This window comes from Perissodus microlepis, chromosome 6 (assembly GCF_051167445.1).
Source record: "Perissodus microlepis isolate ML-2025 ecotype Zambia chromosome 6, ASM5116744v1, whole genome shotgun sequence".
Taxonomy (NCBI): Eukaryota; Metazoa; Chordata; class Actinopteri; order Cichliformes; family Cichlidae; genus Perissodus; species Perissodus microlepis.
In genome coordinates this window covers 38417025-38444497 of record NC_140466.1, presented here as the reverse complement: position 1 = coordinate 38444497, position 27473 = coordinate 38417025, and the positions used below count along the sequence as shown (strand labels likewise).

Below are 27473 nucleotides of genomic sequence, written 5' to 3'. Positions count from 1 at the left end.
TTTTGGCCATTCCTCTGTAGTTATTCTACACTCTAAGTCTTGACAACATGCGAGTCTTTCTTTTTCTGAGGATGTTTGAGAGCCATCTCTGAGGCTGCTGTAAAAACGGGATATTAAACCCTTCTTCAGCTGATGGTTTATTGCTATGTCCTCTAATGAGTTTAGAGTGGGCAATGTTAGGGATTTTTGAGTTTTTGAAATGAAGCTTCTGATTTGAAGAAATTTGAAAAAATGTTTGGTTGGAATGCCAAATTTCTGTGTCAAGCCATTAAAACATAGTAGGGTGTCCTTGTCAAATAGGTCTGCAACTTTGTACAGGCCTCTGACGGCCCACATTTTAAAGCCCAAATCTTTCCAACCGGGTTTAAAGGCCCTATTGCCCCAGATAGGTGAGAATTGGGATAGTGCTGGCGTTTCATTTTTAAACTTGAGTGCGTCGAACCAGACACGGATGGTATTTTTAACAAAGAGGTTTGATGTATCTTTCATCAGATCTTTATACTTTGCGGAGTACAGGTAAGTGCTGAGCGGTAAGGGGGTAGTGCTTGTCCTTTCTAAATTTACCCAGGGTAAGGTTGTCGATGAAAACCAGCATGAGGCCGCAGAAAGCTGGGCAGCCCAGTAGTACCATTTGAGGTTTGGAACACACAGACCTCCCCTGTCATACGGGAGATATAGTAGCGAAAGGCGCAGTCTGGCTCGTCTGTTATTCCAAATGAATTTAATGAATATTGTTTTTGCCTTTGTGAAGAAGTCATCTGGAGGGCTGAGAGGAATGACTTGGAAGAGATATAGAAATTTTGGAAGAACGTTCATCTTGAGAATATTTACGCGTCCAATCAGAGAGATTGGCAGCATAGACCATCTATTGATTAAGTCAACAACAGAGCTGATTGTAGGAGAGTAATTTGCATGTACCAAATCATTAATTTTTGGAGTAATTTTTATACCTAGATAGGTAAGACTGTCTCTGGCAACTTGAAACATTGTTTGAATTGGTGGTTTAATTCTTTCAGAATGTTTAAAGAAGAGGATGGCTGACTTGGATTCATTAATTTTATAACCGGAGATATTGCCAAAGGAGTTAATTGTTTTGAGTAGCTGGGGAATTGAGCTCTTTAATTTGGACAGCATTAAGATAATGTCGTCCACGAATAATAATAATTTTGGACTCAATATTATTTGTTCTAATGCCAGAGATATTTTGATTGCTCCTTATCGCAATAGCCAATGGTTCAATTGCTAGGACGAAAAGAAGAGGCAAGAGGGGGCAGCCTTGACGTGTACCTCTACCTAGATAGAATGGTCTAGATATGATGTTGTTAGTTCTAACTGAGGCTATAGGTTTATTATATAATATTTTGACCCAGGTCATGAAGTAACTGCCAAAGCCAAATTGAGACAGTACCTTATAGAGATAGTTATGTTCGACCCTATCGAAAGCTTTTTCTGCGTCCAAGGAGAGCAGAGCCATGTCTGGATGTTCTGAATTTGAGTAAAGTACATTCAGTACTCTGCGAATACCATGCTGCGCTTGCCGGCCTTTTACAAAACCATTCTGGTCAGTATCAGCGAGAAGATGAAGGTACCATTCAAGTCTGTTTGCCAGTACTTTACTTATTATCTTGGCGTCAGAGTTTATTAATGAGATTGGTCTATAAGATTCACATTTTGTAGGCGGTTTCCCAGGCTTAGGGAATACCGTTATGAGTGCATTACGCAAGGAGGGGGGAAGCTCTTTTAAATCACAACTGTCCGTTAGCATGTCGTACAGAGGGCGTACTAATTTGTCTTTAAATATTTTGAAAAGGTCTAGTGGGATTCCATCTGGGCCGGGAGTTTTTCCCATTTTTAATTTATCAATTGCAATCGACAGTTCACTTATAGATAACTGAGAGTCTAATTCACATCGAGCTTCTTCAGACAGTGAAGGGGTGCTTATTGAGTCAAAGAAGGATTCTAGTGACTCTTGAGTCGCATCTCCTGTTGAGGTATATAATTGTGAGTAGTAGAGTTCAAAGAGTTCATTTATTCTGTGAGGATCTGTGGTGTTTTCGTCTGCAGTTCTAATTTCATTTATTGTTTGTTCGTTCAGTAGCGTTTTTATGCGCCATGCCAAAAGTTTTCCTGCCTTCTCCCCCTGGTCATAGTAGGTCTGTCTCAGTCTAAATAGTCCTGCTGAGGCTTTCTCAGTAGTTAATTTATCATATTTTGCTCTTAATCTTAAAAGTTTTTGTTGTTTTTCTTTAGAGTCATTTAGGTTTATCTCAAGTTCCACTTCTTTTATTTGACCTTCGAGGTCCAACATCTCAGTATAATTTTTATTTGCTTTGTTTTTGGTGTAGCTTATCATCTGCCCACGTATAAAAACCTTAAAGGCTTCCCATCTTACTGAGGCTGTAGTTTCGGATTTATTAAAGTAAAAATAGTCATCAATATTTTTACCCACATATTCCAAGAATTTTTGATTATGCACCCAGTGTGGTTTTAAACGCCAAATAGGATTACGTCTAAAAGCTATTGTAACTGAAAAGTTAAGCGTGGTTAATGAGTGGTCAGATATAAGCACACTTTTATATGAACAGCTGTTAATTCTGGGGATAAGAGAGTTTGAAATAAGAAAATAATCTATGCGACTGTGGCTATTATGACTGGCTGAATAACAGGAGTATTCTCTCCCTGTTGGATTTTCTAATCTCCATATATCTTTAAGGTTCAATTCAGACATAAAGTGTTGTATGGCTTGTCTAGATTTTGGATGGGAAGAGTCTAAACCTGATGATCTATCAAGCTTAGGCTCTAGGGTACAATTAAAGTCCCCCCCAACAATTATCTCACCGTGGAGGGCTGCAATAGAGAGGAATAGATTGTTATAAAAGCTGGAGTTGTCGATATTGGGGCCATATAAATTAACTAAAATTAAGTCTTGGTTCAGCACGGAGCATTGTAGGATGATGATTCTCCCTGCAAGGTCCAAGATGGGTTTTTTTAATACACATGGGCACTGATTTATGAATGAGTGTTGCCACTCCTCTAGCATGTGTTGAGAAGTGGCTAGAGAAAACCTGACCTGGCCATCTCCTCCTTATCCGGGCAATTTCACTCGCAAGTAAGTGTGTTTCTTGAATAAAGACTATCTTTGGGTGATATTGTTTAATTCTATCCATTACTCTTTTCAGTTTAATACATTTCCTAAGGCCTCTTACATTCCAGGAAATTAGTTCAATATTTGAATAACTACTCATACAGTTTGTGCCCTTATTAACCTGAACCTGACTACATCTCGTCTCCCCTGTTGGAACTCACAAATTATTTCAAGAGCACTGCACTTTAAAGACAAACTCTTATAAACAAAAAAACAAAACAACCCAGAGACCTCCCATCAGTGTAGATCTCAAAACTTCCCTCCCCAAAGTCATTGCAGCTTGGTTATGCATCAGATCCATGAAAAGGAGCTGATAAAGCGTCCTATTATTGATTCGAAGCTTCAAACTTAGATCCGACCGTATTAACTGAAGAAGTGGCCACATAATGTAAATGAATGAAAAGATTTAAACATAACATATCTAAGGCCATCTATATCATACCTGTACACCAACAGCCACTGTAAGTCCGAGCTGAAATTGTTCATCAGAATTACACATTTTAGATATGATAGTGTTTTGGAGTGGGCGTGAATTTATCCCTTGTTTTGTTGCTGGACTCTTCGTATGAAATCTTCCACCTCCGCTGGTGTGTGGAAGAGGAGCCTGTTGCCGTGGTGGAAAATCCTCATTTTTGCTGGAAAGATCAGTCCGAAATTTATGTGCATTTCACGGAGTTGTTGTTTTACCTGGTTGTATTGTTTCCGCTGTTTCTGGACCTCCGTCGACAGGTCAGGGAAAAACATCACGTGATGTCCGTTGTGCGTTATTTTTCCCTTCAGACGTGCCGCTCTCATCACCCTCAACTTGTCTTGATAATTCAAAAACTTCATGATGATCACACGGGGTGGGCCATTTGGGGTATTTCGGCCTTGTAGCCTGTGTGCTCGCTCGATGATGGGTGGGGATGGGAGCGCGGTTTGTACCAGGTTTGTACCTGGCTACTTGACGTTTTGGGACGGGAAAATATTGTGATTTCTCCTTGTTCAGTATTCTCGGGTAATCCGACGAGGTTTTCGAGGTCGTCCACTTTTAGCAGGAGTTCCTGAAGTTTCTTTTGAAGGGAAGCCTCTTTACTTGTGAGGGAAGAGACGTCGTCTTTAACTTTGCTAATGCGAGTTTCTGCTGAGGTAAGCCTCTCTGAAAACACTCCAATTACGTCTTTTATTTCTTGGTTTGATGTTATAACTTCTTGCAGTTGAGCAGTGAAGTGTATTTTCAGCGACGGAATTGCGGCCAAAACACTTGTCTCGGTCTGTTGGGCGCTAGCACTAGCTCCTTCCATCTTCTCGGTTTCAAGTTCGTTGCTAGCATCGTCGTCTGATCCATCCTTTCCGGCTGTTTTAGATTTAAACCTATGTTTAGTTGGCATCCTAGCTGTTTAGATCAGAGCAGAAGCTTAGGTCGGAGAGGAAGCCACTAAAAGGTTGACTTTTAACCGCTGTTTAGGCGTACTTAAAGGATGTTAAGGTCGGAGCTCGAAGTCTTGCTGCCGTTCAGGTGGACGCCATAACCCCCTCCCCATAACCCCCCTGGGTGTTTTCTTGTTTGTTTTTTGTGTACAACTTGAACTCTAAAGTGGCCCTCCAATGAAATGACAGTGCCAGCAGCGGCCCACAGCTCATTTGAGTTTGAGACCTCTGATGTAGAGGGTGAAGATAACAGTAGTCCCAGTGGTAATAGGAGTTCTCCGTACAGTGACTCTTAAGGTAGGCGAGTGGCTCCAGCAGAATCCATGGACAACATCCGGGATCTCTGTCCATTTGAGTGCAGTCCTAGGAACAGCTAAGTTACTGCACAGGACCCTCAAGATCCCAGGCCTCTGGTAGGGGACCCAGCTTGAAGGATAAAGACCACCTGCAGGGGCAAGAAGGGAATTTTGTGTGTGTATATATATATATATATTTATATGTGTACACACTACCGTTCAAAAGTTTTAGAACACACCAATTTTTCTAGTTATTCATTGCAATTCAAAAGTCCAATGAAGAGCATGAAATGGTACAAAGGTAATCGATGAACTGCCAGAGTTTGCAAAGAAAGTCAAGGCGTCAGTGAGTACTGAGGGCAACCTCTGACAGGAAGTGGTCTGGCAGACCCAAAGCCACAACTGACTCAGAGGACAAGTTTCTGAACATTAACAGTTGTGTGATAGGTGGCTCACAGGACAACAGCTTCAAGCACAGCTTAATAGTGGTCATAGTAAGCAAGTCTCAGTTTCAAATGTGAAGAGAAGGCTTCGAGGTGCAGGTGTGACAGAACGAGTTGCAGCAAGGAAGCCATTGCTAGGATTGCATCAGAATAAGGCAAAGAGCCATGCGTAAAAGCTTTGCCAGAACTACCTCAGGAAAAAAGAACAAGATGGTAAGCTTGAAAACATGGAGTGTCCAGCACAGTCTCCAGACTTAAACCCCATCGAGCTGTTTTGGATGAACTGGACAGCAGAGTGAAAGCAAAGTAACCAAGGGCAACACATTTATTGGAACTTCTGCAAAAGATAGGAGAAGAGCTGTTCAGCTGTTTTATCTGCCAAAGGTGGCTACTTGCATGAGTCAAAAGTTTAGAATACAATAAGTTTAGGTCTATATATTGATTCCATGATTTCTTTTCTAACTCCAATTTCTTATTTGTACTATACTGTCATTTCAGATTTTTTTCAATAAAAAACTGGAAAAATTGGGGTTTTCTAAAACTATTGACCGGTATTCATATATAACATTATACACGACATCATATATAAATGAATTCTGCTCTCTACCAGAAAATCCTGACGGAGAGTGTCCAGCCATCAGTTTGAGCCCTGAAGGTCAAGCACACTTGGATTATGCAGTAGGAATATGACGAGAAACACACCAATCCACCCCTGAATGGCTCAGAAAAAAATAAGTAAGCAATGATGTTGTTGTTTGTTTTGTTTTTTACTGTGGTGCATAAGTGTCTTCCACTCCTTGATGCTCTTCTTGATGGTAATATTGGATGCTGGGTGCTTTGCATTGTTGAGACAGGCTAAAACATTCATCTGTTGTTGTCACACTTCTGCAACAACATCTGCAATGTTGTTTCCAATTTCTGATTCTGTGGCTGTGATGATTTTGAGTAGCAAACATTTTCTCAGCATGACAGAAAACTTCAAGGTTTTTGTAAGGATGCCTCCCTCTGCTTGAGTGAGCTGTCTGTCAGACAAATTTTTCACCTACTTGTCTACATTCTTTTTGTGTGTCTGATATCGATCCCTCTATTAGCAGTTTAACCCTATTACGCCCTTCGTATCATATTTTGATACATGGGTTTCTGAGACCTCTATCTCATCAACATGATCAATACTTGCCATAATTTCAAAATGTTATGGAAAAACTATTTTTTTGCCTAAAATTAACATTGTTGTTAACAAAAAGTTGCTAAAAACAATCAAATGCGATACAAAAAATATATTATAAATATATAATAAAAATATATCATACATAACATGATAGAGAAATAAGTTTTGGGGATCTTGTTATAAGAGTTAATAAACATCTCAGTTCCAAATATCTGAATTTTCTGGCTATTTTTTGATGGGTTGGACACTATAGTGTGCAGATGTTTCTGGTGCACAACAAATAGATCAGACTTCCTCTCCTTCCTTGTCTTAGACTTTTTGCTGTGCTATATAGGCCTTCTCATTGAATTCAGTCTCCTTTTGAAGAGTTTTGTCATCTAACACAATATAAGTTTTTGTTGAATCTGCTCCTCTTTTGATTTCAAAGTATCAAGTAAAATTTGTCTCACATGTTTGTTTATCAGTTGACCTAAGGCATAGCAGCAGGTCTGTGCCTTCTGGAAGATATTAGTAGCTTGGAAGCTCTTAACAGATTATCTCATTACAGACTTTTAGAAGTTCTTTGTCTTACATTAGATTTTAGAGTTTAATTACAAATTTCATTGCAGTCAATACTTCTTTAGTCTGACAACTAAGAAGGGGTTAGTCAGTACTGCATCACTGTTTGGTTCTCCAAGCTGTAGAGTCAAGTCTCAATTCAGTTGTCTAAGGAGCTTGGAAAGAAAAGCGTCTGGACTTCTTTAAGTTGCTTGAAGACGTTCACCTCTCATCCGAGAAGTTTCTTCAGTTCTAAGGGCCAAATGGTGGAGAGTCCCAGATTTAAACCCAGTGGGAGTTTCCCCCCAAAGAGGGACAAAGGACCCCCTGATGATTCTCTACCTAATCACATGAGCCAAGGTGTGAAAACGGGTGTGGGTCACAATCAGCCAGGGTTTCGGGTGAGCTCATTGTGAAACCTGGCCCCACCCTATCATGTGATTTCCTGAGGTCAGATGGCCCAGGGTGTGAGTGGGCGTTAAGGCGTCTGGGAAGGGATCTCAAAACTGGATTATAGATGGCAAACAGTTGGTGTTGTAATCCACCGCCTCTGTTCAAAGATGGTCGCTCACAGTGGACATAAATGGCTTCTTTCCCTGCTCTTTCAAACCATCTGTCCTCTCTGTCCAAAATGTGAACATTGGCATCCTCGAAAGAGTGACCTTTGTCCTTTAAGTGCAGATGGACTGCTGAGTCTTGTCCCGTGGAGCGACATCATATATAAATGATCTCAATTCAGTTGTTTCTTCATGGGTGCATTCAATCGTAATAGTCAGTAACAGTATGTGGGCTGTGTTAGTTCTGCTATATTAGAGCATTCCACTGATGGAGGAGAAGGAATTGGTGGGTTTCTTCTCTGATAGATGGAAAGAGTGGGTTCTTGGCAGCTTGCCACCTCCTAGGCCAATTAAGAAATCCAGTTTCCAACTCCAGGGAGTTTCAAAACTTCCATCCATCCAACCATCTTCTTCCACTTATCCGGGGCCAGGTCGCGGAGGCAGCAGCCCAAGTAGAGAAGCCCAGACCTCCCTCTCCCCAGCCACCTCCTCCAGCTTGTCCGGGGGAACACCAAGGCATTCCCATGCCAGCCGAGAGATATAATCTCTCCAGCATGTCCTGGGTCTGGCCCTTGGGGCTCCTCCCGATGGGACATGCCTGGAACAGCTCACCCAGGAGGGGCCCAGGAGGCATCCTTGTCAGATGCCCAAACCACCTCAACTGGCTCCTTTCGATGTGAAGGAACAGTGGCTCTACTCTGAGCCCCTCCCAGATAGCTGGGCTTCTAACCCTATCTCTAAGGGAGAGGCCAGCCACCCTTTGGAGGAAGCCCATTTCTGCCTCTCGTTCTTTCGGTCACTACCCACAGCTCGTGACCACAGGTGAGAGTAGGGGCGTAGATCGACTGGTAAATTGAGAGCTTCGCTTGCACACTCACCTCTCTCGTCACCACAACAGACCAGTACAGTGTCCGCATCACTGCAGCCCCAGCACCAATCCATCTGTCGATCTCCCGCTCCCTCTCCCGTCACTCATGAACAAGACCCCGAGATACTTAAACTCTTCCACTTGGGGCAAGAACTCATCTCTTAGCCCGAGTGGGCACTCCAACGTTTTTTGGCTTAGGACCATGGCCTCAGATTTGAATGTGCTGATTCTCATTACCACCTTGGCTGCGAACCATTCCAAAGTGAGATGGAGGTCATTCGACTCGACGAAGCCAGCAGAACCACATCATCCGCGAAGAACAGATGAGATTCTGAGACCACCCAAGTGAAAGCCTGCCGCCACTTGGCTGTGCCTAGAAATTCTGTCCATAAAAATTCTGAACAGAATTGGTGACAAAGGCCAGGGCTGGCGGAGCCCATCACCCACCAGGAATGAGTCCGACTTATTGCTGGCTATGCGGACCAAGCTCTTGGAACGGTTGTATAAGGACCGAATGACCTGACTCCCAGAAATCATCCCCTTATCCCCAGACTCTGCTTCCTCCACATAAGATGTGCCAATGGGATTAAGGAAGTCCTTGAGGTATTCCTTCCACCGCCCGACAATTTTCTCAGTTGAAGTCGGCAGCGCTCCACTGGCACTATGCACAGTACAAGTAGAGCACTGCTTTCCCCTCCTGAGTTGCCTGACGGTTTGCCAGAATCTGTTCAAGTCAGTCCAAAAGTCTTTTTCCATGGCCTCTCTGAACTCCTTCCACACCTGAGTTTTTTCTTCAGCCACTGCCTGCGCTGCATTCTACTTTGCCTGTCGGTACCTATCAGCTGCCTCCGGAGTCCCACAGGCTAACCAAGCCCGACAGGACTCCTTCTTCAGCTTGGTTGCTCCCCTCACCTCTGGTGTCCATCATTTGGTACGGGGGTTACCACCACGACAGGCACCAACTACCTTGCGGCTGCAAGGTAGTTGCAGCAGCTTCGGCAATGGAGGTGCTGAACATGGTCTATTTGGACTCAATGTCCCCAATCTCCCTCGGAATGCTGTTGAAGCTCTACCAGAAGTGTGCATTGAAGATCTCACGGACTGGGGCCTCTGTAGGCATTCCCAGCATTCCCTCACTATACGTTTAGGTGTGCCAGGTCTCTCCAGCATCCTCCTCTGCCACCTGATCCAACTCACCACCAGGTGATGATCACTTGACAGCTCAGCCCCTCTCTTTACCCAAGTGGCCAGAACATATGGCTGCAGGTCTGGTGATACAATTACAAAATCGATCATCGACCTGCAGCCCAGAGCGTCCTGGTGCCACACGTGCACTTATGGACAATCTTATGTTCGAACATGGTGTTTGCTATGGCCAAACTGAGGTTTGCCAAAGTCCAAAAACAATACACCGCTCGGGTTCAGATCCGGGAGGCCGTTCCTCCCAATCATTCCCCTCCAGGTCTCGCTGTCATTGCCCACGTGAGGTTTGAAGTCTCCCAGTAGGACAGCAGAGTCCCCAGGTAGAGCACCATCCAATTCCCCATCCAGGGACTCCCCGACCCAGAGGCACAGGGAAAAAACCTTCTCATCCACTGGAAGAAACCCCAATATACAGGCAGCAAGCCAAGGGGATACCCAGATACCCACCCCAGCCCACCGCCTCTCACCAGGGGCAACTTCAGACTGAGAGTCCAGTCCCTCTCCAGAAGACTGGTTCCAGAGCCCAAGCCATGCATTGACGTAAGCCCGACTATATCTAGCCGGTACCGCTCACGCACTAACTCAGGCTCCTGGAACCCTGCTCCTGGCTGCCGGCCTGCTCACAATGCATACTTTTAGAGATACAAAATGCTTGGTTTTCTTTCTCCTTCTTTTGCGAACTTAATTCTCAGTTCTCGTGTTGCATGCGTTGCATTTTCTACCTGCTCTGGCTGACCATGAATGCTAGGAAGGAGCAGGTGAAGTCTCCTCCCTCATTCCAATAAAACCGTTTAAACCAAGAAATTGTCAACTTAGACAATACACAAATTAATAAATTATCTTGTAATCCAAAGGTGTTATTCTTCTTATTATATAATAATATTATATAACATTATAATATAATAACAATATTAAGGAAAACAAAATCGAATAAAATATGGTTCTCTATTTCTACTGGGCTGTCATAATCATTGAAACAATAACTTACCCTGATTTTGGAAACCCTTTATTCACATTGGTTATTTATATAAAAACTAGTGATTGACAGCTGGAAAACCATAGGGAAGCAGGAGATCACTATGTCACGTGTGGGTGACATAGTGACAGGGAGGTCTCCAGCAGGTTTAACTACTGGAGTGGGTGATCGTGGCTCAAGAGTTGGCAGTTCGTCTTGTAATCGTAAGGTTGCCGGTTCGAGCCCCGGCTCGGACAGTTGCGGTCGTTGTGTCCTTGGCCAAGACACTTCACCTGTTGCCTACTGGTGGTGGTGGGCCCGGTGGTGCCAGTGTCGGGCAGCCTTGCCTCTGTCAGTGCGCCCCAGGGCAGCTGTGGCTACAATGTAGCTTGCCATCACCAGTGTGTGAATGTGTGTGTGAATGGGTGAATGACTGAATGTAGTGTAAAGCGCTTTGGGGTCCATAGGGACTAAGTAAAGCGCTATACAGGGAGTGCAGAATTATTAGGCAAGTTGTATTTTTGAGGAATAATTTTATTATTGAACAACAACCATGTTCTCAATGAACCCAAAAAACTCATTAATATCAAAGCTGAATGTTTTTGGAAGTAGTTTTTAGTTTGATTTTAGTTTTAGCTATTTTAGGGGGATATCTGTGTGTGCAGGTGACTATTACTGTGCATAATTATTAGGCAACTCAACAAAAAACAAATATATACCCATTTCAATTATTTATTTTTACCAGTGAAACCAATATAACATCTCCACATTCACAAATATACATTTCTGACATTCAAAAACAAAACAAAAACAAATCAGCGACCAATATAGCCACCTTTCTTTGCAAGGACACTCAAAAGCCTGCCATCCATAGATTCTGTCAGTGTTTTGATCTGTTCACCATCAACATTGCGTGCAGCAGCAACCACAGCCTCCCAGACACTGTTCAGAGAGGTGTACTGTTTCCCCTCCTTGTAAATCTCACATTTGATGATGGACCACAGGTTCTCAATGGGGTTCAGATCAGGTGAACAAGGTGGCCATGTCATTAGTTTTTCTTCTTTTATACCCTTTCTTGCCAGCCACGCTGTGGAGTACTTGGACGCGTGTGATGGAGCATTGTCCTGCATGAAAATCATGTTTTTCTTGAAGGATGCAGACTTCTTCCTGTACCACTGCTTGAAGAAGGTGTCTTCCAGAAACTGGCAGTAGGACTGGGAGTTGAGCTTGACTCCATCCTCAACCCGAAAAGGCCCCACAAGCTCATCTTTGATGATACCAGCCCAAACCAGTACTCCACCTCCACCTTGCTGGCGTCTGAGTCGGACTGGAGCTCTCTGCCCTTTACCAATCCAGCCACGGGCCCATCCATCTGGCCCATCAAGACTCACTCTCATGTCATCAGTCCATAAAACCTTAGAAAAATCAGTCTTGAGATATTTCTTGGCCCAGTCTTGACGTTTCAGCTTGTGTGTCTTGTTCAGTGGTGGTCGTCTTTCAGCCTTTCTTACCTTGGCCATGTCTCTGAGTATTGCACACCTTGTGCTTTTGGGCACTCCAGTGATGTTGCAGCTCTGAAATATGGCCAAACTGGTGGCAAGTGGCATCTTGGCAGCTGCACGCTTGACTTTTCTCAGTTCATGGACAGTTATTTTGCGCCTTGGTTTTTCCACACGCTTCTTGCGACCCTGTTGACTATTTTGAATGAAACGCTTGATTGTTCGATGATCATGCTTCAGAAGCTTTGCAATTTTGAGACTGCTGCATCCCTCTGCAAGATATCTCACTATTTTTGACTTTTCTGAGCCTGTCAAGTCCTTCTTTTGACCCATTTTGCCAAAGGAAAGGACGTTGCCTAATAATTATGCACACCTGATATAGGGTGTTGATATCATTAGACCACACCCCTTCTCATTACAGAGATGCACATCACCTAATATGCTTAATTGGTAGTAGGCTTTCGAGCCTATACAGCTTGGAGTAAGACAACATGCATGAAGAGGATGATGTGGACAAAATACTCATTTGCCTAATAATTCTGCACTCCCTGTACAAATACAGGCCATTTACCATTTACAACATGGATCTCAGTTTCTCACTTATCAGCCAATTTGTGTTTGCCATGTAAACGTACATTTCTCACTAAGATGTTACCCTTCCGTCAAATGGGCCTTTTTTTTTTATCTGCTGCTTTTTGTGCATTTCAAGAAGCTAGACTGCAACTTTTCTCTAAAGTTGACCTGAGATTTTGTGTATACTGTGAGTGTGAATTCGAAATCAGGCCCTTGATCACTATGTGGCACCATAGTGGACAATAAAGTTATCCCCCAAACAACAGTCTTAACTTTCTGGTTGGGTCTAGGCATGGTAACTGCATATTTAGTGAAATGGTCTGTCATTACAAGGATGTTCTTTGGGTTACTGCTGTCTGGTTCTAGATTGAGAAAGTTCATATGGACAAGTTCTAATGGTTGAGAAGTTTAATGTTTACCAGAGCAGCTGCTTTTTCAAGAGGACTCTTTCTTCAGCGGCCAATAAAACCTAGTTTTAACAAGGGTTCTGGGAATACCCAGTTGGTCCATGTGCTAATTGTGAACCACTAAGGCTCTGAGCTCTTCAGGGAGAACCAATTGATAGGTCACTTGGTCCTGCATCTTGCCTTTTTCTGTATTTTCCCTTGTTGTGTAGTTCTAAGCAATATAACTCCCACAGCAAAAATGGGAAATCGGGGAGCTCTTTGCTGGAGGTGGGGTGAGGTGTTTCTTCCAGTACAATCTGTGCTATGACTTCTCTGATAGTTGGATCAGATCTTTGTTTATCCTTTATTTCAGGATAAGACAATGAAGGAATTGTGGGTAAGCCATGTTTGTTCTCTGAAACAAGGTTAGTGTTAGCTTTTAGTTTTCAAAATAAAAACCGGCATCACTTTAGCCAGCTCCTGATGCTATAAATTCTGCACTCAGCTTTGCAGTTCTCCAATATGTTTGAGATGCAGCCAGATGCTTCTCATTTAACATTTTCGCTTGGTTTTTCATTTTTTTCCTAACTTTTCATTTAAATCCACCTCCCCTGTATTTCTGTATACCTGGCCTGTACAACTATAAATGCTGTGTTTGAAATGTCTGCCCCCCTTCCTTTTTTCACATAAAGGTATGATCCCAGTCACATGGCCATATGGCTGAGAGCTCATCCCAGTGATCTAAACCGGCACTCAATGTAACCGAGCATTTTGAAATGAGGAACACCAATTCAGGCTGGATACTAGATTTGACTTCTGGAAAGCCCTTGATTAACAAAAGCAATAACTCTAAGCTGACCTTTGATACAATACTCATCAATATATCACTTGACTGTTAAAGCTATAAAATCAGCTTTTCTGTCAAACATAATTTCTAGCAACAGTCACCAGCCCCGAGTTCTTTTTAATATTTTGAATTTTTTATTTAACCCCTGTGGTGCTGTTCATGTTAACATCCTCTGCACTTTATGAGAACTTTCTGGGATTTGTGGAGAGTTTCAGTCTAACCTCTGCCTTTGACACAGTTGATTATAACATTCTTTTATCAAGACACAAACATGCTGTTGGTTTTAAAGGTACAGTTTTATCACAGTTTAAATCATACCTGTCAGAGAGGTCTTTTTCTGTTGCAACTGGGGAGTACTCCTCTTCTTCTGTCCCTATTAGTTGTGATGTACCACAGGGGTCTGTTGTGGTCCGCTATGTTATCTTTACACATGCTGCCTTTGGGAACGATTTTCAGGAAATATAATATTCCCTCTCACTGTTATGCTATTGATATCCAAATTTACTTCCTGATGAAATGGGATGCCTCTGTCACACTGCAGCCTCTGTTTATCTGTCTACATGACAGTTAAACCCTAAATGAAAACAAGACTGAAATTATTGTTTTCGGAAATCATAGCCCTTTGGATAAAGCAGCATATACCCTATGGCCAAAAAGATCGAACCTAAGAACTCCAGTGCGCTTGTCTGTATTAAAGTAATTAAGGTGCAGTTATTTCATCATTCACTCCAGTGTAAACACAAACTGTTAAAAGCTACAGAAAATCAAGCACATTTTATACATTATTATTTAAGAAGAACCACTGAGTTCAAATTACAGGCCCTTTAGGCTGTAAATCAAATCAGTAATTGTGGTAGAATTCATTTAGTTTCATGAAGGAAATTTCTTTTGTGTACATTTACATGTAGTGTTTTTATTTTGGTTGAATTGTGCTGCAAAGAAAATTTAAATTTTAACTGGCAATTCCCTTAAAAAAATTTCCTGTACTGTATTTCAGTGTTATGTCGTTTTAATGTGTCTCTTACTGTGAAAACTAGAAAGCAGCATGTTGTCATTGCCGTTGGTTATTAATATTAACTTCCTGTTGACTCACACATTTAGGCATTTATATAAGCAGGTACTGATGTTAAGTTTATGTGTGTTTTGTTTTTTATCTGTGTTCTAAACATTGTTCTCTAAACTTATGTTTTTTATAACTTAATACAAGTGTCTATTCTGTATAATACTCTTTGAGTAACATTTGAGAATTTGCTACAATAGTGGGAGTGGCAAAATCTACCCTTTGGTACATCCTGAAAAAGAAAGAAAGAAAGTATTGGTGAATGCAAAAAGACCTGAATGTCCAGAGAAGACAACAGTTGTGCATGATTGCAGAATAATTTCCATGGTGACGAGAAACCCCTTTATAACAGTCAACCAAGTGAACAACACTCTCCAGGAGGTAGGCATACCAATATCCACCTACCATAAAGAGAAGACTCCAACAAAGTAAAAACAGAGGGTTCACTGCAAAGCGCAAGCCATTCATAATTAAAAAAAAAAAAAAAAAGCCAGCACAGTTGTGGAAAAACATTCTTTGGAAAGATGAAATCAAGATCAACTTCTACCAAAAGGAAAAAAGTATGGAGACATGGAACAGCTCATGATCTAAGGCATACCACATCATCTGTAAAACAAGGTGGAGCCAGGGTAAGGCTTGGGCACGCATGGCTACCAGTGGAAGTGGGACACTCGTGTTTATTGATGATGTGACACAGGACAGCAATTCCAGCTAAATGCATTTACATTGTTTGGGTGGCCTTTCATACACAAGGACAATGACCTAAAACATAACCCAGCCACCCAGGAGTTTCTGAAAGCAAAGAAGTGCAATATTCTTAAAGGCCAAGTCGGTCACCTGATCTTTACCCAAATGTGCATTCATTTTACTTCAGGACTAAAATTTGGAAAGAAAGACCGACAAACCAACAGCAACTGAAAGCCGCGGCAGTAGAGGTCTGGCAGAGCATGGAAAAGGAGGAAATCTGGTGATGTCAGGCTTTCATTGGTAGCAAAGGGTTTTCAACCAAGTATCAGAATTGAACATTTTATTTTTTTAGTCATTTAATTTGTCCAGTTACCTTTGAGTTCCTGAAATGAAGGGATTGTGTTAAAAAATACTTTAATTCCTCACATTTTATGCAATCCTTTAAAAGTTTACACTTCAACTGCATCTGAGTTGTTTCACTTAAAATTCATTGTAATGTACAGAACCAAAATTAGAAAAAAGTTGTATCTGTTGAAATATTTGTGGACCTAACTGTGTTTGTTTTGCAGGTAAAGGTGATGTGTTTGGTGACGTGTTCTGGAAGGAGATGACACTGGCTCAGTCCTGTGCTAATGTCCGAGCATTGACCTACTGTGACCTCCATATAATCAAAAGAGATGCGCTGCAAAAAGTTCTGGAGTTTTACGCCAACTTTGCAAACCACTTTGCCAGGAACCTGGTGCTTACTTACAACCTGAGGAAGAGGGTGAGTTTGCTTTACTGATGTATATTTAGTATCTATTACATGTATTTTAAGTCATGCCAAAAAAACCTTTTCACAGGACTTTATGCAGTCCTAAGAAAAATTTAATTTACCACGTGATTCAGTACATTGTAAAAGCACCTTAAGCAGCAATAACTCTATGTGAAATTAAAACTCTCACATCATTTTGGATGAATTTCAGGCCTTCTTTACAGCAGTGGTTCTTAAACTGTGGTACTTGAGTTCCCTCTAGTGGTATACAGGAAATCTCTCAAAACAATTTCCAAATTAATAATATACTGTGGTGGGGTGAAGCGTCTTTACTATAAAAAGCCCACGTAGAGGTTGAGCTAGCTATTCCACCCCAAAAAGAAGAAGGGAGGACTCCTTTTGTGAGATACTCACTGCATTACATGATGCTTCAGAGCCTTAATGACCAAGCACATGAACTCACTCATGGTATAAACATCTATTTCCATCGAACAATAACTGCCACTAAATTTACACTGTAAAATTAACAGGTACAGTTAAGAGTCACGTAACAATAACAGATGTAAATAACACTGTTTCCTCATCTTCCTCATCAACACATGTTCCTAAGGCATGAGCCGCTCCCAACAAGCCACAGTACCATGTTCTGATTGAGAGATTTCTGAAAAATGAAAACGTACAGCACTGCTATCACTTCCGACATAAATGAAGACAGAAAACTAAACAGAAGTGACATTTGTAGGGTTACTGATGTTGGGCTTTGTTCCCCTTTTGTTAAAAACGCAACACACAAAAATACTGCAAAAGGAAACGGTCGCCTTATATACAAAGTGTATAAACTCCAAATGCACATTTCACTTAAAATACATTTCACTGGAATACCATTTGTAGATAATCCTGCCCTGTCGAATCTTCAGTGGTGTTGGTCTTTTGTTTTTGATTTGAATTCAGTGTTAATATGCACTGAACTTTGGTACACATCCTTCCTACCTGAGTGATCTTTGACAGCTTGAATGTAACTTTTCACAATCCTTATGTTTGAGAGAATAATCGAACAGATCAGTCTGTTGTGGCACTGGCAGAAAATATTTTGCAAGTTTTTTTTATTTTTCAACTCTGCAGCTGAAGCCACAAATGCATTTTCCAACAACTGTGGCATCATTTAAGAGGAAATAAATTTATTACAAAGAAGCATTGTTACAGCAAATAAATAATTGACCAAACACAAATTTTCTTTTTGTGTTGATAACAAAGGCTGATATTAAATAGGCTGTTCAATAATTTACATTTCCTGTTCATTGACGAGAAAACTGTATGAAGACAAACCTAAATTCTTGGGGAATTTTAATAAATTTTCCAGTTTAATACATGGGGCCTGCACAATAAAACAAGTTTGCTATACCCGGGATATCTTTTCGTCATCTGGCTTGAGTTCAGTAATCATTCTAGACAACCCAATGAGTCAATGAGTTTACAATTCTAGCTATAAGCTGCCTTGTATAAAACAGTTCGTTGGCAAAATATAACCAAGAAAATAGCAAAATAAAGAAAATGGGTAAGTCTACTGCCCATTATGTTTCTAAAACTAAATAAATAAATAAATAATAGTAGAAAAGTCTAAAGAATTTAAAGACATTATAGGTTAAAACAACACAGTAACTGCAGCATAAAGTGGCAGTGTAAGTGTTTTAGATGTGGGAGTGGAGTGAATTTATGTGTCATTTAAATGGTTTAGGTGGTCAGTAAGACTGGAAAATCGTTATAAATAAAGTACCTTTAAAGCCAGATAGGAAAGCTAACAAAGAAGATTCATCAGTATCAGTACCACAGTACTGATTCTTTGAGCTGCAATAACTATGGTCTATCTCTTAACAGATTATCTTTCGGAAGATCAGTGATGTGAAACGTGAAGAGGAAGAGATGCTGAAAAGGAAGAATGAGGCTCCTCTCAACCTCCCACCAGACCACCCAGTTCGACGACTCTTTCAGCGTTTCCGGCAGCAGAAGGAAGCCCGTCTCGCTGCTGAGTGGGGTAGTCAGGCCACTGGTGATGTCGAGAAAGGTGTTATTCACCTGGAGCCATCCAGAGGTCCAGAGAGGCTTGCCTCTACTAGTATTGTCATAGTAACTGAGAACCAAGCTGCAACCACCAGTTCCTCCACATCTTCATCATCCAGGGCATCCAGCCAAGCCATGTTTCATGTTCCCGGCATCCAAAATGGCAGCCTAACTGGTTGCAAATCTGCAGAGCCACCCAAAGCTAAAGGGTGGGGACGTTTCAAAGAGTCAGTTGTGAAAGCTGAGTCGTGGAGCAGTGTCTCCAAGGCTGAGTCCATGGAAATGCTGACTGATAGAACTAAGTGTCACAACGAGGTGTCTCTAAGGAAAACAGATTCATGTGACAGTGGCATCACAAAGAGTGATCTCCGCTTAGATAATGTTGGCAGTGTCAGAACACCACAGGAGCGGAGCCCAGTCCAGTCTGATGAAAAGAGGGTTTTTTGTCCAATACCAGAGCAGAGTGTGCAAGCGTCTATCCTCGAGTTCAAACAAGAATTAAAAGGAGACATCAGAAATCTGAACAGTCGCATGACAGTGCTGGAGACACAGCTTACAGAGGTGCTACGACTTCTTAAATCAAGGAAATCATCTGGGTCCTTTTTCGAGTTCTCTCGGCCACCATCTCCTGACTCTGATAAGGACAGCTTCAATTAAATTAGATGGCTCGGATACATACATAATTGTGGTTAATGATGATTCATCATTGTCATATCATACTCAGCATACTCATCCTATGCTGTCTGTATGGTATCATATACCATATGATACCTGGGACATAAAGACAGCAAAAGCGCCTTTTATGTTTTCAGCATTACGTTTCTTTTTGAGATAGTCAGGTCCATAAATATTGGGACACCGACACAATTCTAACATTTCTGGCTCTATACACCACCACAATGGATTTCAATGGAATGATACGAGCAAGATGTGCTTTAACTGCAGACTGTCAGCTTTTATTTGAGGGTATTTATATCCAAATCAGGTGAACAGTTTGCATATGTGCCTCCCAAAAGTAATGGGACAAAATAAGAATCATAGATCAAACTTTCACGTTTTAATACTTGGTTGCAAATCCTTTGCAGTCAAATACAGCACACACATAGACATCACCAGACGCTGGGTTTCATCTCTGGTGATGCTCTGCCAGGCCTCTACTGCAACCGTCTTCAGTTCCTGCTTGTTCTTGGGGCATTTTCAGTTTTCAGTTTTGTCTTCAGCAAGTGAAATGCATGCTCAATCGGATTCAGGTCAGGTGGTTGAATTGGCCATTGCAAAACAGTCCACTTCTTTCCCTTCAAAAACTCTTTGGTTGCTTTTGTAGTATGCTTTGGATCATTATCCATCTGCACTGTGAAGCGCCATCCAATGAGTTCTGAAGCATTTGGCTGAATATGAGCAGATAATATTGCCCGAAACAAAGGTCACCAATATGTAGCCACACATCTGAAAGCATATTGATTTGCTCTCTTAATATTTAGACTGTAGTATTGATATTTTAACCTTTGCCTTTTTATTTTATTTTAAAAAGGCAAAGGCATATTTTAACCTGTGCTGCTTTTGTCAGCAGTCACATCATCAAATACAAGAGAACGAGTTCCACTGGCAGCCATACATGCCCACGCCATGACACTACCACCACCATGCTTCACTGATGAGGTGATATGCTTAGGATCATGAGCAGTTCCTTTCCTTCTCCATACTCTTCTCTTCCCACCACGCTGGTACAAGTTGATCTTGGTGTCATCTTGGTGTCATCTGTCCATGGTGTCATCTGTGAAGGATTTTTAGAGGGTGTTTGGCAAAATCTAATCTGGCCTTCCTGTTTTTGGGGCTCACCAATGGTTTACATCTTGTGGTGAACCCTCTGTATTCACACTGGTGAAGTCTTCTCTTGATTATTGACTTTGACACACATAAACCTAAGCATTTTTTTATTCCCACCCTATTCCCACCTACTAATAATCTGAATACATATTGTTTGTGCATCACAAGGCTGTAGTTTTACCTGTGGCATGTGAGGTGACTTCAAGATGCAAATTAGACAAAAAAAGTGAAGTGGTACAGAATACTCTAGACAGCTATCATATTTAAAGCAAGGGCCACAAAAGTTAACTTGGTAAGCTTTTACTATAACGAGATGATCAGAGCCAACTTGCTAATGCTGGTGCTATCTTGACACTTTGTTTTTCCCTTTTGCTTAGAAAGGCCCTCACTGTAGCTTGTATTTAGGGTGGTGTAGGAGGCAACTTTTCTGTTTCTGGTGACTTTTTTCATTCTAGAAAATAGATAAAGATAGGATTTTTATAAAGTATATGATGTTGTTGTTGTTCTGAGCTGGTTTTAACTGACCTTATGTCATAATCTTTGTCTTTGACTTTTTGTAGAATCCTATGTGTTTCTAAAATACATGCAGAGAACCACGTTTTGGCAAGTATTGTACACTTATTAAACTACTGATTTGTTTGTAAAGAAGCTGAGGTACTGGACACTGAATGGTAACACAGTTAGGCTTTTACTGCCTAAATGCTATCTGTTGTCTTTAGATAGTTCACACTCTGAAGGTGAAGTTTCATTTATGTCATAAAACCTGCTCAACCTACTGTAGATTATGTGTGTTGTTGCTTCAAGGGATTTATTAAAATGAGTAGATGCCCTCACGAGCAGCAAGGGGCCTTAAAACGAATTAAAAAAGAAAACGCAATCCACATGTAAGATAAGATAAACCTTTATGAGTCCCACACGTAGGAAATTTTTTGGTCACAGCAGAAAGTTAAGAGCAGTAAAAATTAAAAAAAAAAATAAAAATAGAATAGAATAAGATAAGATAACATACTATACAAAATATTAAAAAGCTAAAATGAGGATTAAATTTAAGGTCTTATGTAATTAATATCACACAAATAGTTAAAGCTGCATTCATTCATATTTGACACCATTTTAACAGAAAGATTTTAAATAATGTCTCTTCATTTAGATTACTAGAGCTATTGAATAAGATATTTCTGTGTATGTCAGTCAGTGCCTCCTTCAGGAGAGACGTGTTTTCTCTCTTCTGACCCCTAAATTTTTGTTGGATTTTTTAAAATTTACTATTTAATATGTAATTTAAAACAGTTCCTATGAAAAAAAATCACTTGCCAGATATTCTTTTACTTTACCTTACTTTAGCAAAGACTGGTTTACTTCTGTTAAAGTTTTTGTGTTTTCAGTCAACATAACTTGTTGATACTTTTAAGCCACCACCTCTGGACCACTACTTCTGTTTGGGCAGTTCATCAACTCTCATTAGTTTCTTTTTTTCTTTCTTTCTCTTTTTTTTTTTCATTCACTAATATTAAGGTGTGTTAACAGCAGTGAAAAATTCCAGGCCACAATAACATTTTAGATTATCTAGCCAAAAGACAAAATTTATGTCATTGCGAAGTGTCCATCATCCATTAACAATTCATAAGAATCCCTATCCCTCCTTGTAGGAGGCCAAGTTACACACACTAATGCGCTAATGATTTTTCATCTAAACTGTGCTAAAGGTGAAGGTCATGGTTGTTGAAGGTCAAGGACTGATCGAAGTGCTTAACTTTAAAAACATTAAAAAAAAAAAATAAAATAAAAAAAAAAAAAAAAATATATATATATATATATATATATATATATATATAATTTTTATATTTTAAATATAATTTTATTTTATTTTTTTATTTTTTTTTAATGTTTTTAAAGTTAAGCACTTCGATCAGTCCTTGAAGGTCAAGGATCAGTCCTTGACCTTTAACAACCATGACCTTCACCTTTAGCACAGTTTAGATGTGTGTGTGTGTGTGTGTGTGTATGTGTGTCCCTAACCAGGATACGTCCTTCAATGCGCAAATTAAACAAATATGTAGCAGCTTTCATCCATTTGCACAATATATCTCTAAAATATTTCTAGGCTGGACTACTGTAATTCGTTCGTATCAGGATGTCTAAAAACTCCCTTAAAACCCTTCAGTTTATCCAAACTGCTGAAGGAACTGTACCTAAAGTGATTAGAAAGAGAGAGCATATTTGTCCTATATTGGCTTTTCTTCACTGGTTGCCTGTTAAATCCCTAATCAAATTTAAAATCCTTTTCACCACATACAAGGTCTTGAATAATCAGGCCCCATCTTGTCTTAATAGCCTTATAGTATTATACCACTCCACAAGAGCACTTTGCTTTCAGACTGTGGGCTTACTTGTTGTTGTTAGAGTATTTAAAAGTAGAATGGGAGGCAGAGCCTTCAGCTTTCATGCCCCTCACCTATGGAGCCAGCTTCCAGTTTGGATTTCATCTCTTTTTCTCATCAATTACTGTTTGTAAGCTAGTGAAAGTCCTAATATGGCCAAAGATGTGCCAAACCTTAGGTAGATGTGCACATTACTATGGTAGGTAGGGACACCTATTATCACCTATTACCTAGTAAAATTATTTCTATAATTAACTTTAATTATACAAATTTTGACCAATATCTGAAGAAATATGGACTTTACAGCACACAGGACCATGCAGTTGAACAAATTGAAGTATAAGCTTTACATCATGTGTCCACATAAATTGTAAACTGTATTATCTTCTTATGTAAACAAGGGTCTCCACTGACAAAACAGAATGTACATGTGGTACATTCTTTCATACTAAGCTGTAGAAGGTGTTTATTCACTGAACTTTTCCTCACATCATTTAAATGTCTCTATTAGCTTGGAAAGAAAGCAACTGGACTTATTTAATTTTCTTTCCACGCTGCCTAGACTACCATTACCTGGATGATTGAGAACCAACATAGACATATTGCCTTTATTAAAAAATGCATCATGCATATATTGTTCTGCAACTTTAATCAGCATCAGAATACTTTATTAATCCCTAGGAAATTATGTAAATTATGTATGCTCTGTGTTGTCTGCAAGCATGAAGAAAACACTAAAACTGTACCAACTATAAACTTTAACTGAAAAATTTACAGTAAAATTTCAAATGTCAGGCTTCATGACAAATTTGATAAAGTATTACTTATAAGCACAGAAAATAAAGTGTGTCATTCAAAAAATGTCAAAAATGTACCTCTTGACTTGTCTAAATAATAACCTGAGATGTATGTATCCCAACTTGGTATCTGGTGTGTCCTCTCTCAGTGTGATAATATGTCATAATATGCAACCATTGTCATATATGCTGTGTTTATGGAGAGACTGGTTGTTATTTGTGTGAAGTTGTGAAGGTCATGTTGTCCTGCGGGGGGAACTGCTATCAACACTGATGCATTTTGATTGTCATCCCTGCATGAAGCTTGTGTCTGAAATGTGTTTTTCTAAAGGAAATGCTTAAATCTAGCTGAATGCCTTGTTACTTCACTACTGTTACTTGTTACCTGGCTGGATATCTGAAGCCTCTTCTCTAAACTTTACCATTTTCTGTTAGTCACATATATGTTGCGACTGTCACCCGTGCATGACGACCATAACAATAAATAGATAGATAGATTTTGTTTTGTTTGTTGTTAGGTCTGTTTCCATTTTTCACTTGTTATGAACTAACACTGTATCAGCACAAAGAAAATTGATAAAATCACATCAAATGTCATCAAGACACCTTGTACTTGTATCTTTGCTGTGTATTTTTTGGAAGAAGAACGTTGTTGCTCACAGTAACAGACACAGATAGAAGTAGAAACCTTTTGTTGCGACTTAATGTATTTCAGTTAAAGTCTTTAAAGGTAAAAAGACAAAACCAACTTTAAATAGATAACTGTATAAAAGTTATTGTGTTGAATGTTTCAATACAATTTATTTTTGTTGATTATTCACTTTGCAAAATAATTTTTGTCTGACGTTGATGAACATTTTCATTTTAATCAATGGGATTTTTGTCCAGCCTTTGGCTGTTTTTTTCCCCACCTTTGGTCTTACCAGGTGTGACCAAACATTTGGTCCCACCTGTTAGGTGCATCCTTCTGGGTCGATCATCATAGCCGTTTTTTTCTACAGAGTTCTCATCGCTTCGAATCACGTGTCCATACCACCTCAGGCGGGACTCAAGCATCTTTTCCTTAATTGGGGCTACGCCTATTCGCTTCTGTATGTCTTTGTTCGTAACACGGTCCCGTCTTGTAATTCCCAAGCTCCATCGGAGCATGCGCATCTCCATGGTGTTTAGGGCCTGTTCATGTGTGGTCAATGCGGGCCAACATACGGAGCCATACAGGGCTACTGGGTGGACCACCGTTTTGTAGATTTTTCCCTTGAGTCAATCTGGCATTCTTGTATCGCAAAGGACACCAGTGACCTGTCGCCATTTTAACCAGGCTGCATTTATTCGTGCTCAGACATCGGAGGTGATATTTCCATCGTAGCTGATGACTGAGCCCAAGTAGCGGAACTCTTCTGTCTTCTTCAACTCTTCGTTGTCAATTATGATGGTGCCATCAGTTTGGGGGCCTCCTTCCAGGTATTCGGCCTTTTTCGTATTGAGCTGCATTCCATATTCATCGAGCTGGGTGTTCCAGAGTTGAGTCATCGTTTGGGTCTCTTCTCTGTCTTTGCTGGCGAGGAATACGTCATCAGATAAGAGGAGAGACCATGGATGAGGTAACTGGAGGTCAGCCGTGATGGTATCCATTAGGGATGTAAGAAAATATCGATACAACGAAATATCGCGATATTTCGTGCAATGATACTGAATCGATATTCAAAATCAGTGTTATCGATTTTTTTTAATTGAAAAATTACATGCATTTACTGTTTATTTCTTTTCTATGTTGCAATTCAAATTCCGGCCACTGGTTTGCAGTTTTTACCGCCTTTACTATGACGTAAAAACAAGGTCTCGCGATAACTGTAGAAGCGTCTAGTTTGCCAAAACCAACGAAGTAGAACAGTGGATGTGTGGCCAATTGTGCTAGCTAACTGATGACTGAAGAGGAGAGGATACAGCCGGCCCCCGCAGCTTTCAAAGCTGATGTGTGGATTTATTTTGGATTTAGGACAAAAGAAGGCAGTAAAGACTATGACAAGAGCTATGCAGTTTGTAAAATCTGCACCGCCAGAGTCAAATATTCCGGTAACACAACAAATTTACGAACAAACGTGTCTAGACACCATAGCGATGTAGCGTCAAATGCTAATTTTAAAATGAAACGAGGTGACCCCGCTCAACGGACAATTGAAGAAGTTAACTTTTCGAAACTACCAGCAACTTCAACTCGTGCAACAAAAATAACGCAGTCAGTACTTGTTTTTATTTGCAAAGACATGCGCCCTCTGAGTGTTGTGGAGAATGAAGGATTTCGTAATATGATTAAAACGCTTCCCGACAACACATCACGGACATCGCTCTGCCAAAGTTGTACCAAGAAGTCAAAGCGACAGTGCTGGACTCTCTCAGCTCGGCAGAGACAGTTGCTTTGACATACGACGCTTGGACTTCGAGAGCCACTGAATCGTACGTAACTGTTACAGCACATCACATAACAGACCAGTGGAACCTTCAGTCTCATGTACTACAAACCCGAGCCATGCATGACAGTCACACAGGTGAGCACATTGCAGCGTTACTAACTGGCGCTGTGGCTGAATGGGGATTGAACGCAAAGGACCTTGTTGTTGTTACCGATAATGCACCAAACATGGCTCTCGCAGCTAGACTTGCAGGCATGACGCACATACAATTTTTTGCACACAGTCTGAATCTCGCTTCACAGAAAGCACTGAAAATACAATCCGTGGTGCGACTTCTCGGGAGAATCCGACGTGTAACAGCCTTTTTCAGGCGCAGCACCACAGCCAGCAATCAGTTGAAGCAGAAACAGTGCCTCCTTCAGCTACCAGCTCACAGATTGATCACGGATGTAATTACAAGATGGAACATCTCCTATGATAGATGATAGACAACCAGCCATCTGTGCAGCTCTGCTTTCTGCAGAAGTTAGGAAGAGTGAAAAAGAAATTTTCACATTAAGTGAGTCTGATATCACATGTGCAGAAGAAGTTGTCAGGGCACTCAAGCCTATGAAGGACGCCACCTTGGTGACGTCAGAGGAGAGCATGCCAACCCTGTCCATCATTGCTCCTCTTCATGCCAAGCTTGTGATGGGTGCACAAGAAAGTGTTGCTGATACACCGACAGTAAGGGACATTAAGACTGCCATAGCAGAAGATCTGGGAAAGAGATATGTAAATGAGAGGGAGACACTATGGATGGCATCAACTGTTGATCCTCGGATTAAGGACCTGCCCTTCCTGTCTGAAGCAGAGGCCAGTGAGACCTATTCCAGACTGTTGGACACTGTGGTGACTGTGATAAAGAAAGAAAAAATGTAAGTAAATAAATGAATTTATTTGGAAAAATTCAACTGAAGTTATAAGCAAGTGAATAAAGTAAAAAAAAAAAAAAAAAAAAAAAAAACGCATATTGATGACATTTGTCATCAAATTTTAGTGAAAAACAGGGTGAATCTTGGATTTTAATTTTGTCTTTCTGACATTTTTCAGCAGCAAAAGAATAAGGAGACTGACAAACAGGTGGAGGAAGAGAATGCCACAGAGGAGGCTCATCACCCACATATCAAAGACAGCTTTGACGCCATCTCTCGGCCACCCCTAAAGAGACAGAGGACCTCATTGGTGGACTTGCTCGGAGCTACGTTTGCCTCTATTAGTGACAATACTGCACCAAAATCAAAACTTGATGTTGCTGCAGCTGAGATCAAGAGGTATAGAGATGAGACCCCTTTGCCTCTCACAGGAAATCCTCTCAGTTGGTGGAAGGACCATGAACAGGAATACCCTCAGCTATCCAAAGTAGCAAGGAGTTTCCTATGCATTCCTGGAACAAGTGTCTCTGCAGAGAGAGTTTTTTCCTCTGCAGGAGACATAGTAAATGCACAGAGAAGTGTCCTGAGAGCTGACCATGTCGATCAGCTTGTATTCCTGCACAAAAATCTGGAAATTGAAAAATAACCACTGAGAAAACACAACATGTAAAATCTCTGATGTTTGACATTTTGGTTG

At 40.7% G+C, this 27473-nt stretch overlaps 1 protein-coding gene and 1 pseudogene across 3 annotated transcripts in view; both read left to right on the top strand.

The window, feature by feature from the left end:
• LOC146386218 (voltage-gated delayed rectifier potassium channel KCNH1-like) overlaps positions 1-21254 on the top strand; it is an 81657-nt gene extending 60403 nt beyond the window's left edge. For both annotated transcript variants that reach the window (XM_084932303.1, XM_084932302.1), the window contains exons 10-11: positions 16204-16400; positions 18264-21254. In XM_084932303.1, coding sequence (XP_084788429.1) covers positions 16204-16400; positions 18264-19103 — 1037 coding nt within the window. In that variant the 3' untranslated portion in view covers positions 19104-21254. The remainder of the gene's footprint in view (positions 1-16203; positions 16401-18263) is intronic.
• Positions 21255-24885: 3631 nt separating this feature from the next.
• LOC146386217 (E3 SUMO-protein ligase ZBED1-like) lies at positions 24886-27473 on the top strand (annotated as a pseudogene). Its single transcript, XR_014800553.1, has 2 exons — positions 24886-26779; positions 26955-27473. The product of XR_014800553.1 is annotated as an E3 SUMO-protein ligase ZBED1-like (transcript).